Source organism: Vidua chalybeata, chromosome 25 (genome assembly GCF_026979565.1).
Source record: "Vidua chalybeata isolate OUT-0048 chromosome 25, bVidCha1 merged haplotype, whole genome shotgun sequence".
Taxonomy (NCBI): Eukaryota; Metazoa; Chordata; class Aves; order Passeriformes; family Viduidae; genus Vidua; species Vidua chalybeata.
In genome coordinates, this window is record NC_071554.1 from 2,836,990 (window position 1) to 2,853,080 (window position 16,091).

General features: G+C 49.5%; 1 protein-coding gene across 5 annotated transcripts in view; it reads left to right on the top strand.

Moving 5' to 3' along the window:
- The window catches only part of MAN1C1 (mannosidase alpha class 1C member 1), a 54,834-nt gene that overhangs the window by 7,737 nt on the left and 31,006 nt on the right, over nucleotides 1–16,091 (top strand). For all 5 annotated transcript variants that reach the window (XM_053964370.1, XM_053964369.1, XM_053964372.1 and 2 more), the window contains one exon: nucleotides 11,865–11,961. In XM_053964370.1, the coding sequence (XP_053820345.1) occupies nucleotides 11,865–11,961 (97 nt within the window). The remainder of the gene's footprint in view (nucleotides 1–11,864; nucleotides 11,962–16,091) is intronic.

The following is a 16,091-nucleotide window of genomic DNA, read 5'->3' on the forward strand; positions in this document are numbered from 1 at the left end:
TGACCTGAATATAAAACTGACGTGGAGCTGTCAGAAGGAGAAGGCAGGAAGGAAAATTCACTCCCGTGGTGGCAAGAGGAAATCTTGGTGCTGGGAGCATTCTGATTTTTAAACTTAAGGAAGAGACTACATTTACATTCCCCGGAAAAATACTTTTCAGTGGATGCTGTGAGTGGATTTGGCATGAGGAGCACACGCTGCCATGATTGCTGTCTTTACTCTTGGTCCCCTGGCACTTGAGTTCATCATCTGACACCGCATTTTGGAAGGGCTCCAGAGGAGCTGTCGTGGGCAGTGGTGTCTGTGAGCTGCACATAATGTGAGGGCTTTGTGCACGATGCACCCAGAGCATGGCAGGAGACAGAGCACAGTGGCAGCTGTGCTGGAGGACTGGATAATAAACATCCCCTCTTCATGGGACAGCATGGCACTCATTTGTACCCTGCCTAACGGGGCAGAGCACCCTCTGGTAATTAAAGCAGGACACTTAGTGTTCTGTTTCTGAGGGCAGATCCATCGTGGCACCTCTGTGAATTGGGCACACTCTGCTTCATCCCTAACCCGGCAGGAAAATGTGCAGCAGAGCTGTTCCTCCTGGGCACTCCAGCACTCCCCAGGAGGACACTGGAGCGTGAGGAAAGCACGAGGTTGCACTAAACTGAAGTGACTGCTGTGCTTCCCTTCTGCATCTCCTGATGCTGACAGCAGAGCTGCAGTCCCCTGTGTGGGTGAGCTGAGTCTGCAGCGTGTGGAGCTCAAGGAGGGATCTCCAGCGGGTTTGGAAAGGGGAATTGTGTCCTGAGGCTTCTTCCCTGGGCTGAAAGGTAACAGAGTGCAGCTTTCTAGGAATGGCAGCTCTGTGTGCTGGAACCCTCCTTAGAGCCATAAGGCAGCTTGGGGTGTCCCATCCCTGTGTCCATCTGTGTCCCCCACCCCTGCCCAGTGTCCCCTGGGGGCTGTGTGAGCCACAGGCCCCCATCCTAACCCCAGTGCCTGTTCCTCAGTGGAGCAGCAGGAACCCTGCACTGCCTCCCCCTCCATGGGGCACTCTGGGGGTCTCCCCATGCTGGCAGCTTGCTCTGAGCTTTGGTTTCTCTGTGACCTCTCTCCTCTGTCAGACCCAATTGAAGTTTTCCAGCTCAGGAGGTACCCGGGGAGGACGGGCAGATGACAGCGGAGCAGAAAACGGTTCCTGGGTTTATTTGAGCTAATTGTTCTAAAGGCTGGGATTGAGTGGGAGCCAGGAGCTCATTAGTTCTAATCTGGCCTCCAATACTTGCCTTGCGTGGCCCTAGAGCTGTTGTTAGGTTTCCTCTCTTAGATATTGCAAGAATAAGGCTGCAAGGAATATTAAATGTGAGAGATGGAGAAATCCTGCAGCATCTCATGCTAGCAGCGCTAGCACAGGATGATGATGTACAGTGAATGTTCCTCCTAGAGAGTGTCCCTTCCCTTCAGAGGGACTCGGTGACAGAACTCCTGCTGATTTATGGAGCAGGATGGCTCTGCAGACTGTCTGTGCTGAGAATTGGAGCCGTGTTAGCAACGTCCGAGCAGGCGTGTTTAAAGCAGGGCTCTTGCTCTAATTGTGTTAACATGATTTCCCTGGGCAGGGAGGGGAGTGCAGAACCGTGTACTTTGAGAAGTGACAAAGGATAATTATTAAGTAATCGTGTTTCATCCATCCTGAAATCCTCCTGCTGCCTGGGTTAGCCAGCAGGATAAAATACAAATAAAATACTTCCAGTGGAAAAGGGCTGTTTCTGGCTCTCCTTCCATCTGAGCCTCATTTTTCTCTGGAGTTTTCTAGGAAGGACATGTATTTATGTTGGAATTCAGTGCTGATGAACCCAAACAAACCCTTGGCTGATTTCTGGTGCTGTTTTGGCTTTCCTGAAGGCCTTTGTCCAGCACCAAGACCATGACAGGATTACTGAACCACCATGGCTGGGTTTGATTATTATCTTATCTCTCAGAGGTTTGTGCTGCTGAGCCCAAACAACCAGAACACCGTTGCTGCTGGCTGTGGCTCTGCCCACTCCCATCGGCAGCTGCCCATCAAAATCATTCAAAAGGTTGATTTCAGCTCTGGCTGGCATAGGATGAAGCTATAGGCAGCTCTCTTCTCTTGTTTCTTTCATTTCTGGCTTTCAAAGGCTTAAATCAAGTTGTGAGCTGAGTGTTAGGGTGGGATTTGGTGAGTGGAGGCTCATTCCTTAGGCCTGAGCAGTTCTGTGGGTGCCACTTCTGCGCTGGCGTGAGAAAGGAGCTGCCTCCTGCCTCTAATTTTGATGAACCTTTATGGCTGTTTTCTGTAGTTTATTAGCCAGATCCCCGAAGCTGCCATTCCCTGCTTTATTCTGTCAGCAGTCCATTAGTCACAGCCGTGTGATGGCAGTGCTGGAGCAGTGCCAGGGCCGAGCCTTGATTCCCTCTGGGGATGGGAGGTCAGGCCCAGGGAGGGCCAGGCCCCTCCATCCTGCCAGCTGAATCCTAAATCCAGTCCTGAATCCAATCCCACATTGTTCTCACATCCACCCCACCAACCTAATTTTCATCGGAGATCCCGTGTTTGTAACCTGGTTTGTAACGATTTATTGTGGGCTCTGGGACTCTTGGAATGGTTTATCAGCCTCTGGCTAATAAATTTGCTACTGTGGTCCAAGAATTTCTTGCACCACTTTTGTAAGGTGACAGCTCTGACACGTGGCTCTAGGAAGGCTCTGAGTGAGTTTCTCGTGTCTGTTATTAGCTATTACCTGTGATAAATTACTGCACTAATCTCAGCTGACTACTTAATACTTGAGAATTGCTCTGTTCCTCTCTTCAGAAGTTCCAATCATGAGGAACTCTGGAAAAGGGAGAGGACAGCAGTGCTCCAATCTGTCCCTCTGAGCAAGGACTACAAAGACAGATGGGGAGCAGGTGAACCAGCAAGAAATCATTAAACTAAACTCATCCTCCCAGATCTCTCCTGCTAAGCCATCCAAGTGTGAGATGAAGCACAAGGTGTGCTGGCAGTCCTCAGCCTCCCTCTTTCTCCTGTTCCAGCATTTGGACTGAGACAAAGCCAGTTTCCAAACAGATGTTCCTCCTGCTCCCTAAATCCGTTCTCACAGTGCAGAACAGGAGTGATGCAGGATGACTCTTGGCCTGTATTTACATTTTTTTCTTCCCTTCAGTTCTCCCATCTGCTTCTGCTGTGTTTCGGGCCCCTGAGCCATCCATGTGTCAGAAGCAATTCACACCTTGTGGGTGCTGGGGGGAGAGGCAGCTCAGCCGCTGGGCCTGGAGTGAGGCTGAAATGGGGAGAGGGAGAGTGGGCTGAGCATCTGGGGGAGCCTGGCACGGGGCTGTTCCTTTTGTCTCTGACAGATGTGGGGGGTGTGAGGCTGATCCTCACTTTCTGTCTCTGGGAATGCTTTGGAAACGTTCCCTTGGCGGGATGGGAGCTCTTGGCTGTGCAGCCTGGGCTGCTGGGGTGGAGCCCCCACAGAAGCTCTGGTGTCCCCGATCTCCATCCCACACGGGATGGGCAGGCAGCTCTTGCAGGGGCAGGGAGGCTCTGTTGCCCTGCCTGGAGATGGCAGGTCTGCACACAGATGCTCTGGAACCTGTTTACTCTTCCCAGCCCACTGAGGATTCCTGCTGTGCTCCCACATCGAAGGCTTGGGAGTACAAAGCCTCCTCTCCTCTCTGTTTTGTTTCTTTTCATTATTGATCTGTTTGACGTTTGTCCTACAGGCTGTCAAACAGACGGGCCCAATATGTTCTAGAGACTTTGTTTTTCTTTTTTTATTTTCCTTGAAAAGGAAAAGCAAAATGTTTCCACACCTTCTCCTGTTCTTCCTTCTTCTTGCAGCGTTTTGGTTTACTTATGGCTACAGCTCCTTTTGAGCATCCCCTTGGGCTGCTCAGAAATGAGAATTCTGTGCAGATGGTATCTGTAGGGAAAAGGAAAAAACCTTCCCTTGCCATAATGCAGGTCTGTAAAAACAATCCTGCTTCATGTTTGTGTTTGCATCCACCTTCCCATTCAGTGTGGGGGGATTCTGGGGAGGAGCTGATGGATTCTGGCCTGGCTGCTCAGCTGTTGCTCATGTTCACCTGGAATGCTGGGCACTTTCAAGGAGAATTTGCAGTCTGTGTGTAATTAGGGATTTACAAAGCCCGTGTGCTGTACATGCTTGAAGGGAAGTAGCTGAAATGGAAGAGCCCTCGAGGCAGCCTACAGGAATGAGACAGTGCCCAAAATCTTAAGAGCTCAGGGAATTTCCTGCGTGGTTTGTGCTGCAGGCTCAAACCCCAGGAGGGAACTCAGAGGTGACATTTGAAGCAACATCATTACTAGGAGAGTAATTTTTTCCCCACTTTCCTTCCTTAAAGTGTGCTGGAATGCAATAGTAGTCACTAAGAAAAGCCAGACTGTCCAGCCTGGAGTGAATTTGACTTGAAAAAATGCAAATAGCAGTGTCACACAATGGGTGCTGGTGGCTTTCTGGTCCTCCTGCTGCCCTGTGTGCCTGCAGCCCTGGCAGCAGCTCAGCACTTGTGTTTGACAATCATCTCCTAATACACAACAAGAGTCAGCCTGGGAAGGCAGCCGGGACATTGGGGTGTAAAAACCCCAAACCCCTTTTACATGCACCTTGAATTTCTTCCCTGATTTCCTCGTGCTTATAGATGTTGCTAAAGAGCTGCTTCTGCCTTCTGTGCTGGCAGCAAGGGAGATCAGAATTTAGGCTGATCTTTCTTAAGTGTCACTTCTTCCATTTTCAATCCTTCCTGTACCCCACTGTTCACTTTCTCTGAGGTTGCTGCCACAGCACCTTCACTTTGGTGTCCCTCACGTGAGCCCCAGTCACACCTGCCCTTCCACACTGACCCCAGTCCTTTTTGCAGTGTTCCAGACGACCTTTGCAGTTTCCATCCAGGGAAGAACTCATCCCTCAGATTTAACGGGGTCAGCTCCCCTGGCCAGGTGCAACCTTGAGCTCAGGGAGTGCCTTTTGCTGCCATCTCCCTAAACCCAGTGACAGCCGTGCCTGTGTGGTGACAAGCTTAGGACAGAAGGAATATTTATTGTGTTTATTGCTGCTGTGGCTGTGCAGTGCCAGCCTGGCTGTGCTCTGGAATATCCTGAGTCTGATCAGCTCTAGGGGCTCGCAGGGAGCACGAAGCTGAGGTGTCAGGGTGGCCAGGAACACAAATTCCGTTTTTTCCTATCAGAATTTTCTCCAGGCTTTGATTCTGGGAAGCAAAGGAAGAAGAGGCTGCAGTTTCCCTCCTCTCTCCACTAAATCACCTTTGTGCTTTGGTCTAGACTTGCAAATTTGTTCTCAAAACCATTGTCGGCCTCTTCCAGGCCAGCATCTCATTACAGAGCTAACTGCAAAATCAACTGCTCTTGCTGACATGTTTCCTGATTTAGATGCAGCTGGATGCAGCTGGGGTTTAGTGCCTCAGATAGCCCTAGAAGGGTTTTATTTTTCCCCCCTCTTGACACGGTTAAATCTAGTTGCATTAGGAATTTAATTAGGTGTTAGTTTAATTGTGGTTTGAGCTGTTTTCTCCCATTCAGCTTTCCTAGCAGGGACTGAGTCAGGGAGACTCTTGAGTTCTATTTCTGTCCTTGCCACTGACACTGACAACCTTGGCCTGCTCTGTGCTGGGCTTTTTTCTGTCCTCCCAGTGCTGCTAGTCCTCCTTTTCCCTGATTGTGGTGGGCAGGGAGTGCTTGGCTCTGCAGGTCTGTGCTGGAGAACTCACCATGGCCTGGCTGCCTGGGAACAGCAAAGAGAGCTTAAAACTTTTTTTTTTTGCATTGTGACTCGCTGGAAGGTGATTTCTTCTGACTTCCTAAAGAATTCCCCCATTGTTCCAGTGATGGAGATCAGTTTTCTGAGCAATGTCTTTGGCTGTTGTGCAAGAGAGGGTGAGCTGTGGCAGCAGCTGATGGCAGAAAAATCCACCCATGCAGCTTTGAGAAGGAGCTGCCAGGAGTTTACCAGAAAGAAATTGAAGCAAAGCCCCACTCACCTGTTGCTAGAATTGCTCTGTTACATTTACTTCCAGATAAAGCTGCCTGTAGCAAGCAATTCCTCTAGCTGCCAGCTCCCACTGAGCTCTCAGCTGATGTGTTTGCAGGCAGGAGCTGACAGGCATAGAAATTTTGGGTGAGAATCCTCCAGGAAGAGTGGAGCCCCAGAGAGGAGTTCTGAGCCCAGGCTGCTGCTTTAGGTGTGGAAAACGAGCCTTTATCTTGTGTTTAAGGAAAACCTGAGCAGAACAGGGGCAAGTGTCAGAAAGGTGAGGCTTTCCTGAGCTTTGGGGGTCATACCAAAGGGTGTGTTTGGAGAAATCTGCTTCTGAGGGAGCTGGTTGGTGACAGGAGCCAGCCCTGTGCTGTCTGGGAGGCCAGTCAGCCTGGAAAGGGTGACATGCCAGTGCTCCAGGGACACCTTCCTCTACCCCAGGCTGCCCCAAGCCCTGTCCACCCTGGCCTTGGGCACTGCCAGGGATTGCAGGGGCCACAGCTGCTTTGGGCACCCTGATGGACCAAGTGAGCTCAGGCTCACAGTGTCCAGTGCACCCTGGGCATTGCTATGTCCAGTGCGCCCTGGGCATTGCTGTGTCCAGTGCGCCCTGGGCATTGCTGTGTCCAGTGCACCCTGGGCATTGCTGTGTCCAATGAACTCTGGATATTTCTGTGTCCAGTGCACCCTGGGCATTGCTATGTCCAATGAACTCTGGATATTTCTGTGTCCAGTGCACCCTGGGCATTGCAATGTCCAATGAACTCTGGATATTTCTGTGTCGAGTGCACCCTGGGTATTGCTGTGTCCAATGAACCCTGGGCATTGCTGTGTCCAGTGCACCCTGGGTGTTTCCACCCTGCCCAGTCTCTGGGAGGAAAGGAGTGAGTGTGTTTTAGCTTCTGGCAGCAGTGGAAGCTGCCCAGAGGATATCAGAGTCACCAGTGGAGAGGAAATAGCTGGAGCTGGGTTTGGGCTTGTGCTCTCCTGGTGACAGGCTCAGGTTTTACCCCTTTGCCATCAGTTGAAAGGATGAGTTTGATTTGAAGTGGGAGGAGAGAGGGGATGTTGGATGAACACGTCCCAAGGTGCTGGCAGCGTTCGAAGGCCCATTAAGTGGAAATCTCTGCAGTTCTCTGAGTGCTCCATTCCAGCAGGAGGGAACATGGCTGCTGGAAAACAGGCAGGTTAGCCAGCGTGCCTTTCAATTGCTGGAGCTCCTGTTGGGATCTATTGGATTTCCTGTAATCTTTAATTATAAAGTGTAATTACTTCAGGATGGATTCTCAGCGTTGGTGTCCATCTGTGGGAGTTGCTTGGTAACATCCCTGGAGCTGCAGCTCCTCCTGCTCTGCACTTCCAGGCTTTTAAAGCCAGCCAGAGGAAGGCTCTGGATATCAGTGTCTGCCTAAATGGAACATCTCCATCCACTGGGGTGAGCACACAGCCTTTTTGTTATCATTTTGCTGTTACATAAAAGCATTACCGGGGACACAGGCCCAGAGAAGTAACCTGAGAAGTTGCTCAGCTTTCTATTAAAGGTTTTCAAATGAATTCCAGCCTTTTTATAGCATTCTGCCCTGCTGTTTGCCTGGATATTTTTATCTCCATGTGATAATACTAAAGGCAGCAACACAAAATAAACATGATGCTGTTTCATTGCTTTTTCTGCAGATCCTGAATTATACAGGTTTATGCAAGTCTGATAAGGGAAAAATACATCCATTATTCTAAACAGAAATGAGTTATCCCAATGTGTTCAGGCTGACTTCTCCCTGCAAGACTGACAGTTCCTCTTTTTCTTCCTTTCTTCTCATCTGGCAAATTATGTTTTATACAGCAGGGGAAAATAAATGGCATTATTGCAGCTTAAAGACCCAAAGTGGCACAGAGCTACTGTGGGGCAGCAAGGAGGTTAAAGGTGGGGAAGAACTGGTTCTACTTTGGAAACTGACAGCACAAAGAATCTGCTTCCAGCTGCAGGAAAAGGAAGAGAGGTGGGGAAAAAACATGTTAAGAATACAATGGAAAAAGAAATATTACCATTACACTCAGCCCCTGCCCTCCTCTTTTTTTTTTAACCCAAACTGGAAAATTCTTTGATATTTTATCGTGAAATATGTGAAGGGAAGTTGAAGGAAGGAGGCTAAAGAGCCAGGGAAGTTGTTATCTTGTGAAGATAATGGCATTGTGTAGTGTTCCTTGGAAGTGCTTGAAAGGGGCTGATTGGTTGGTATATTTAGATTTCATCTTTTAAGCATTTACTAATTATCCGAGTCTAGATGGATAAAACTAATCAAATAGCTGTTTGGGAATGCTCTGCCTTTGGAAATCTTCCCTGTTAACAAAAGGATGGCAAGTGATGGTGGGGTGAGCTTTTTCTTCTTTTTTTTCCCCTCTCATCTCTCTGCTTTTTGCAAGTCCACAAACCCAGAGATTTGGAGTGGTTTAGTTACTAAATGTGCTAAAGATTTGCACATCTCTTCAAAGTGAAAACACTTTCTTGGTCAAGTTTTTATCCCAAGACCTGTTTCCTCATTACGTAGATCACAGCATCCTCTAAATGCTTCTTGTTCTGCTGCTGCCTCTGTGAAACACAAATGGGCTTGAAAGCCAGGTCCTTTTTGGGTTTGGATGGAGTAAAGAACAGGAAAATATAGGGATCTAAATGGTGAAAATTATAGTGCAGAGTTTCAGAGTTCAGTTTTGTCATTTCTAGCTGATTTTAATATAGACTTGTCTGGCTGGGCAGCTGAAACTCCCCAAAGTAACAAGTGACTTACAGGTGAAAGGAAAGAAAGAGCAATGTGACAAATTAAGTTATAAATTTGGAAGTCTCTGCTATAAATCAGTTGAGACCCAGAGTGCTTAGAATACCAGGCCCAAATAGATAATTGTCTGTTAGGTGGCAGATGGCTCACTGGTGAGAACAAAATGTGAAATTATGGATCTATTTCCATAATTTTTGTGGTTTCGGTGCCATTTTTCAAATGCAAAATGGCACAATGTTAACACTGATGTATTGTGATGTGACAGGGCTGGAATCCATAAAATATTCACTTCTAATACTGGTGGCTCATCAGAAATGAGCCTGGAACACCTCACCACACACATTCCCCTCCCTCCTGCACCTCCATCCCTTCCCTTCCAACCTGGAATTTGGAATCTCTGCTCAGAGGAGGCTGCTGTGAATGTGGAGCCCCCACTTTCAGGACCTTGCTGCATCCCTTCAGTGGTTTGGAAGCTGAGGTGCTAAATTTGGGCTGGAGAGGCAGCTGCAGGGAGCCAGAACGGGCAGAGCAGTGCAGATGCTTTTTTGGCTCTTCAACTTTTCCAGTTGCTGCTTTTTGGAGCCGTCAGTGGAGAGAGGCAAGCTCTGGGATGCTGGGAGATGAAATGCTGCCACGTTCTGCATGCTGCCTCCCAAATCTGCAGGGTTTGAAGGCAGCCAGCACAGTGTGCTTCACCTAAAGGGAGCCTGGCAGCTCGGTGAGGCAGCACTGCCATCCCCCGATGATCAGCTCAGGGCTGAACAGAGGCAGAGTGTGGGACAGAAATCTTGTGCTGGGGAACTTCGTGTGACAAAGGCAGCTGAAATGGCTGGAGAGGCAAATGAGGGATGCACGTGTTGGCTCCATCAGAGCCTTGGGGCACTTTGGGGAGCCTCAGGCTGTCCCTCCTTGCTGAGGAGACAGGAGAAGAGGAGGTTTTGCCTGTGGGAGATGTGGCTGTTGGAGGCTGAAGGAAGCCCGGGTGGTTTTCCATGCCCTCCCTGGGATGGGGTGTCTGCAGACTCTGGGTCCCAGGGTGAGCGTGGCTGGGCTCACCCTGCACCTTCTGCAGTGGAGGGGTTAAAGAAGTTGAGGGAAGGAAGTAACTTAAAATTTCATACTCAGCTTAAAATGAGGCTGACTCAGAATTACAGCGTTAGGAGTTCTAGGGAACAGAACAGAATCATTTCCACATCCTCTGCGTGTCCAGGCTCCCCGTGTGCCAGGAGGGTGGGTCCCCCTTCCTCAGCTCTGATTGAGAGGAGAGAGGAGCCCAGGAGATGCCTGGCTGTTTCCTTTTGGTGCAGCAGCCCTGCTGCTCGCTGTGGGAATGCAGCCTTGACAAACACCATCCTTCCTGCTGCCAGCTCCAGGAACAAGTTCTGACACATGAAACTGCTCTGCATCGCCCAGAGAGAGGCCAGAGCTCCTCAAAGATTCACCCTGGTATGTTCATGGAGAATGAGAACTTCCCATTTAGAACCTGCTGCCACTGGGAAAAAAAAAAAAAAAAAAAAAATTTGGCAAAAATAAAGTGAACACCCCAAGTCATATGACTGGGGCATGTTTGAGTGCATTTTGTGGAGGGGTTCTACCCCTTCCCTGGGTCATTATTTGGTTTCCTCAGCAGAGCTCTCCACTGACTAATTCATCCCACACTGAGTTTTTAAAGCCCAAATTGGCTTTGTTTGTCCAACGTTCCATCTCCTGGTGGTGTTGGAGCCTGAGTGTTAACAATCAGTTCAGCAAATGTTTATCCTCCTCCATCTGAACAGCTCCAGGAAACTTTACTTTGGAAGCTTGATGTTTAAAAAGGAGGGGGAATCTGGGGATGTGGCTTTTTGCTAATTAAGGAGGATACTGCCAGGGGCTTGTGATGTTGGGTTTGTGAAACACACAGCTGGAGGGAAGAGTAAGAGCTAAGATGACAGGAGGAATTTCAGACCAAAGTAATCTGCTGGTTCTGATCCTGAAACAGAGCGGCCAGTGCTGCTGCAGACACGAGACGGGAGCGCTCTGTGGAGGAAGGATTTTGTTTAAACTGTCATTTTCCCTCAAAAGTCTGGTCTGAGGGAAGCGTTTCAGACTTCTCTTATCTTTGTTGGAGAACGTGGTTGATTCTCTGAAGCCCCTTCTTCCCCTTTGTTATCTTTTTTGCCAGGGATTGAATCAAAGGATGTTCAGGTCAGTGCGATGCTGGGGCTGGAACTGCTCAGAGCCAGGCTGGAGGGGGTGGAAAAGGCAACTTTATTTAAGGCACTCCTTGGAAGCTGGCAAGTCCCAGTCTCTCCCAGGTGAAGAAAGGACACTTGCATGTTTAATTTTCCTCCCAGAGGGGCAGGAGGACAGAAAAAGCTGTGCTGGGATGTGTGTGTGTGTGTGTTGGAACTTGCACAAGCACTGCCCCGCAGCCCTCAGGGGAAGGTCAGGGTGCTGGGCCCGAGCAGGACAGCTCAAACATCCCAGAAGGAATTGTTTAAGTTGGAAGGGGTTGCTCAAAAATCACCCAGCCCCTGGGCAGAGCTCTCTGAAGAAAGCACTGTGGAGTTTTGATAGAAGATAACAAAATGTCATGGATTTGGTCTTTGTGAATATTAATAATAATTAATTAATAATATAATCTTCTGTCAATTAACAGAATGAAGACCTCTGTGCAGTCCCTAAGATCAGTTTCTCCCTGTACTTATGGACAGATCAGTTTTGGCCTTACCTTCTCGGCCCATTTTAACAACTATTCTGAAATACTGCTGCTCTCTGAAAAAGGTTGGAAATTCAGAGATGGAGACAGCTTGCTACAAATCCCACGTGGTTTGCAGGGCCAAGGTGCAACGTGGGGTTTTGGTGGGAGATGTGCCAGGTTCTTCACCAGAAATGATGAGCTGGAGACTTACCCAGCCTCTGGATGCAGCCCCGCTCCTCGTGTTCAGTGGAAATGAAGATTTTGTAATTAACGGGCTATGGGTTTAGCAGCAAGTGGGAAACTGCCATGGATTCCCAGAGTTCAGGTATGGAAATTCTCACTTCTGCTGACTGTTTCCATTGCCTTTCCCCCCCCCAGATGATGAAGTTTGCCTGGGATAACTACAAGCAGTATGCCCTGGGGAAGAACGAGCTGCGCCCGCTGACCAAGAACGGCCACATTGGGAACATGTTTGGTGAGTGGGGCTCAGCTGGCTGCACTTTCACTTCTTCTGAGGCTTGGAGGGCACATGCCCAGGGCAGCTCCTCTCTCTGCAGGGCAGGGAGGGGTCTGTCTCAGCTTTGATCTTGCTCTTGGGGAGATGCAAGGCTTTGAATCCATGTGCTGTGCGTGTCCCAGGCCTGGGAGCCTCATCCCTTCAGGCACCTCTCTGTGCAGAGCCAGCACCAAATGTGCTTGGGAGCAGTGCTAAAATGAAAGTGTCTTTATTAAAACATGAAGCCAGCCCAGAGCTGACAATGCTGCTATTTGTCTGAGCTTGTAGGCTTCAGGACCTGACCAAATTGAGCATTTTCTCTCTCATTTCTCCACTGTTGAGCAAGATGTGAATTCCATGAAATATTGAGTGAATCAATATTAAAAGCTCTTTATACCCTGTGCTAACTGGCTTGTATAATTTTACTCTTTAGCAGATTACCTTTATTTATGTGAGCCACATTCAGTGCTATTCCCCTGCTCATTCTGGTGGGATACTCGTTGTGGGTTTGGGGTGTTTGTTGGCTTCTGGGGATATAAATTGTCTTTTTGCTGCTCTGCACTCAGAGCAGTTCCCTGCTCTGCCCCCTGAGCCCCTGTCTGTGCCATGAGGAGCCCTTCCTTTCCCTTCCCTTCCCATCCCTGGGAATTCCTGCTGTGCAGAGGGCTCCAGGCTCCTTTCCAAAGGATGTGTGTGCAGAGATTATCTCCTGGAGTTCTCACCCAGGTTGGGGCAGAGCAGAGTTCCTCCATGGGCAGGTTACCCCAAGCTGATTTCCTCAGTGCAGAGGGTGGCACTGAGGGTTTGGAGAACACTCCCATCCTGTTTTGCACTCTGTAGGTGTCCAGGTCCTTCTCCACATCAGCTCCAGGACCCAAGGGGGAGCTTTCAGCCTGTGGAGATCTGCTTTGTGTGGACCCCAACCCTAATCCTGCTCAGCTTTGGGGGCTGACATGTGGGGAAGGGAAGTGTGAAGGTGGAAATGGCATCAGGTGTCTCTGACACCATCAGCCTGGAGAAGAGAGGGTTTGGGGTGACCTAATTGTGGCCTTCCAGGACCTGAAGGGAGGACAAGAAAGATGGAGAGACTGTTTATGAGGGACAGGAGTGGCTTCAAAGTGACAGAGGACAGGCTTAGATGGGATATTAGAGACAGGTTCTTTGCTGTGGGGGTGGTGAGGCCACATCTGACTCACAGCTGGCTGTGCAGGGCTGGGCTCCAAGGAAGCCCCATTAACCCTTGTGGAGGGTCAGGGAAGGAGGTTTGGCATTGTCACAGGCTGGGTGTGAGCAGCCACCCCCCTGCCCAGCCCCTCTCTGCCAGGGGCACTGATTTGGGTGGGTGTGCCTTTGCTTTGCTCTTTCAACCCCCTCCAGCAGCAGCCAGGTTCTTTACTTGAGAATTTGCATGGGGTTCAGAGCAAGCTGAAGCATTTTGCAGCTCTTCCACTCTGGCAAGCTTGTCAAAATTCCTCAAGGAGTGTGCCAGTAAACAGACAAAAATATTGAAAGCTTTAAAATGCATTTATCATGCTAAAACAATTGACAGTACTTACGCTTGTTTGCAGTGTGCCTGTGAGCACTCTCAAGAAAAATGCTTTGGAGCATGAGGATTTGCAGACAATTGCAGAAAAGCAGCTACATGGTGCATTTCAGCCTTTTATTGGGCTTTTCCTCCTCCTAACTATCCTAACTCTGAGAAACAAGGGAAGGGCACTGTGGCCCTGCACTGCTGCCCATTCCCCCTTCTGTCACATCAAGTGGCTTTTTATCCCAAACTCCAGATGGGAAGGAGGCAAACTGGGTGCTCTCCAGGCTGGAAATGTCAATATTAAGCTGAGATTTCTCTGCAGCTGCTTCCACGTGGGAGGGGAGGAACCTCTTTGGGGCTGTTTTCGAGTGTGTTTGCATGCATGGGAAGCAATCAAGTTCCTGAAGGGTGATATATTTTGCTGTCGTGGATGTGCTGCTGCTCACTTGGAGCCTCCAGTTTGGCAGCCTCAGCCTGGGGGGAGCTGCTCTGCATCAAATATTGCCTCTAGTCCAAGTAGAAATAAAAATGAATTCTGCTCCTACAGAGTGTCCTGCTTCTCCTGACAGCCAGGAGAGAGCATCCCTCCCCACGTTCCTGCCCAGGTAGGAAAACTTGGATCCCCAGCCCCATGAATCTTTCCAGAGATCCAACTTTGCCACTTCCCAGGTGTTTTCCAGCATTCCCCCTCTCCTGGAATTTGATCTGGAGACCTGGTCTCACCTTCCTGCTGGTGCTTGGTGTTCTCCAGCTCCTGTTTTTCTCATCAAGCCTCTCCCACATTTCTGGACCGAGTTTATTTGCACAGAACTCCTGTGATTGCTGTCATTTACAATCACTGCAGCTCGAGAGCCCTTTCCTTAAACCCACAAGCTGTGCTCCTTTCATCAGCATTAATTATTCATCAGTGATGCTTGTGATAAGAAGTGCCAGGCTGAACAGCCCAGCCCGTGCCCTCCAGTGGGGTAAACATGGTTTAGACTTTCAGATGTGGGATGATTTCCCTGGAAATGGTGCCTTGGGAGTGGGCACAGTGCCCCACAGAGAGTGGGGGGATGATCTCTGCTGGAACAAACGCCACATCACGAGGTTCCAGGGACTCCAGATGCTCCCAAAGGTTGCACAGCTCGGGGGGTTCAGGGTTGTCTGCAGGATTTCCCAAGGAAAAGCTGCAGAGGGCCAGGCACTGACCAAAGCAGGCCCCAAAGAGCTGGTTTAGGAACATTTAAGGAAAATGGCACAGCTGAGCTTGTGGCTGGGGTGAGACTGGAGCTCTGCAGGTACAAATTCTGCTCCCAGTGCTGGTGCAGTTATTCTAACCCTTCTCAACCACCTCAGCACTGCTGCCTTGGGTGCTGTAAGGATTTAAATTCACTGATGTTTGCAAACGTTGTTGGGAGCAGGGCTGCTGGAGAGGGCAGCAGCTCTGCATGTCACAGCCCCTGAAATGCACCTGTCACCGTGAGCTCCAGAGCACTGGATTATTATTCTGCCCGCTCCCCAGCTCTGTCAGAGCCACTTATTTTTCTGACAAAATGTTTTTAAAATCCTGATAGCTTTACAGAGCTTCTGTAGCTACGGGAGAGTGAGCTGGCATCTCGTTCTGCTCGTGCATCAGCTGAATTGTCAGTTACATTTTGATTGCACAGTCTTTTAACAATGATAAGGTGAGAAGCCTGATTTTCAGATATCTCTTGAAGTGTGCAGTGCTGGCAGCAGAAGAATCTTTCTTTGACTTATACCCTGAGCCAATTTGCTCTGAAATCAGTGACAGCAAGTAAATATGGAACCCTGCTGTGCTGTTAGGCGTTTCTCACCACCTTAAATGCACGTTGGTTTATTAATTTTAGTTTAAAAATAGCAAGCCTTAACCAGGTTTCTCCCCTTTTTTCCCTCTTTCCCCACTCGATATCATGCCTGAAATCATGAATTGCCTCGTTGCAGCCATTGCTCCTCTCAGCATATGCTGAATTTCTGCAGCGTGGTGAGGCTGTATCGCTTCAGCTGGTGGCACTCCAAGTGACAAACTGTCACAGCCAGGACACTGCCAGGTCAGCAGGAGTGGGTGGCACAGCTCTGCCAGCAGGCTGAAAGGACAGCAGGTGTTTGCACCTCATCCTGCAGCAGGGCTCTCGTGTTGCTGCACATTTGATTGCCTGGTGACAGGGCCCAGGGTGGAGAAATTCCTGGAAAATCCATGGCTGTGTTTGTGTGCTGGGCTCAGACTTTGGCCTGAGCTGTTTGCTTTGAGGACAGGAGGTCACTGGCCTCAGCTGCCTGGAAATGGTGCTGGTTTGGCTCTAAGGATAAAAAAGATGATGAAAAGCAGGCTGGGGGAGAAAAGCAGTGACCACAGGAATATATCCAGTGAGGCCTCTGGAAAGGACACCACTGATTGTCCTGAGCTCCAGACCCTTCAGGTTGTTCTGCCTGGAAAATCCCACTGGACTTTGTCACTGCCCTGTGGCACTGTGACCTGCCAGGCTCAGATCTGGATGGAGATTCCAGGAATCCCACTGGAAATTCCAGGAATCCCCAATGGATTTAACACCCCCCAAGCTCCTGGGACAGCAGCTTT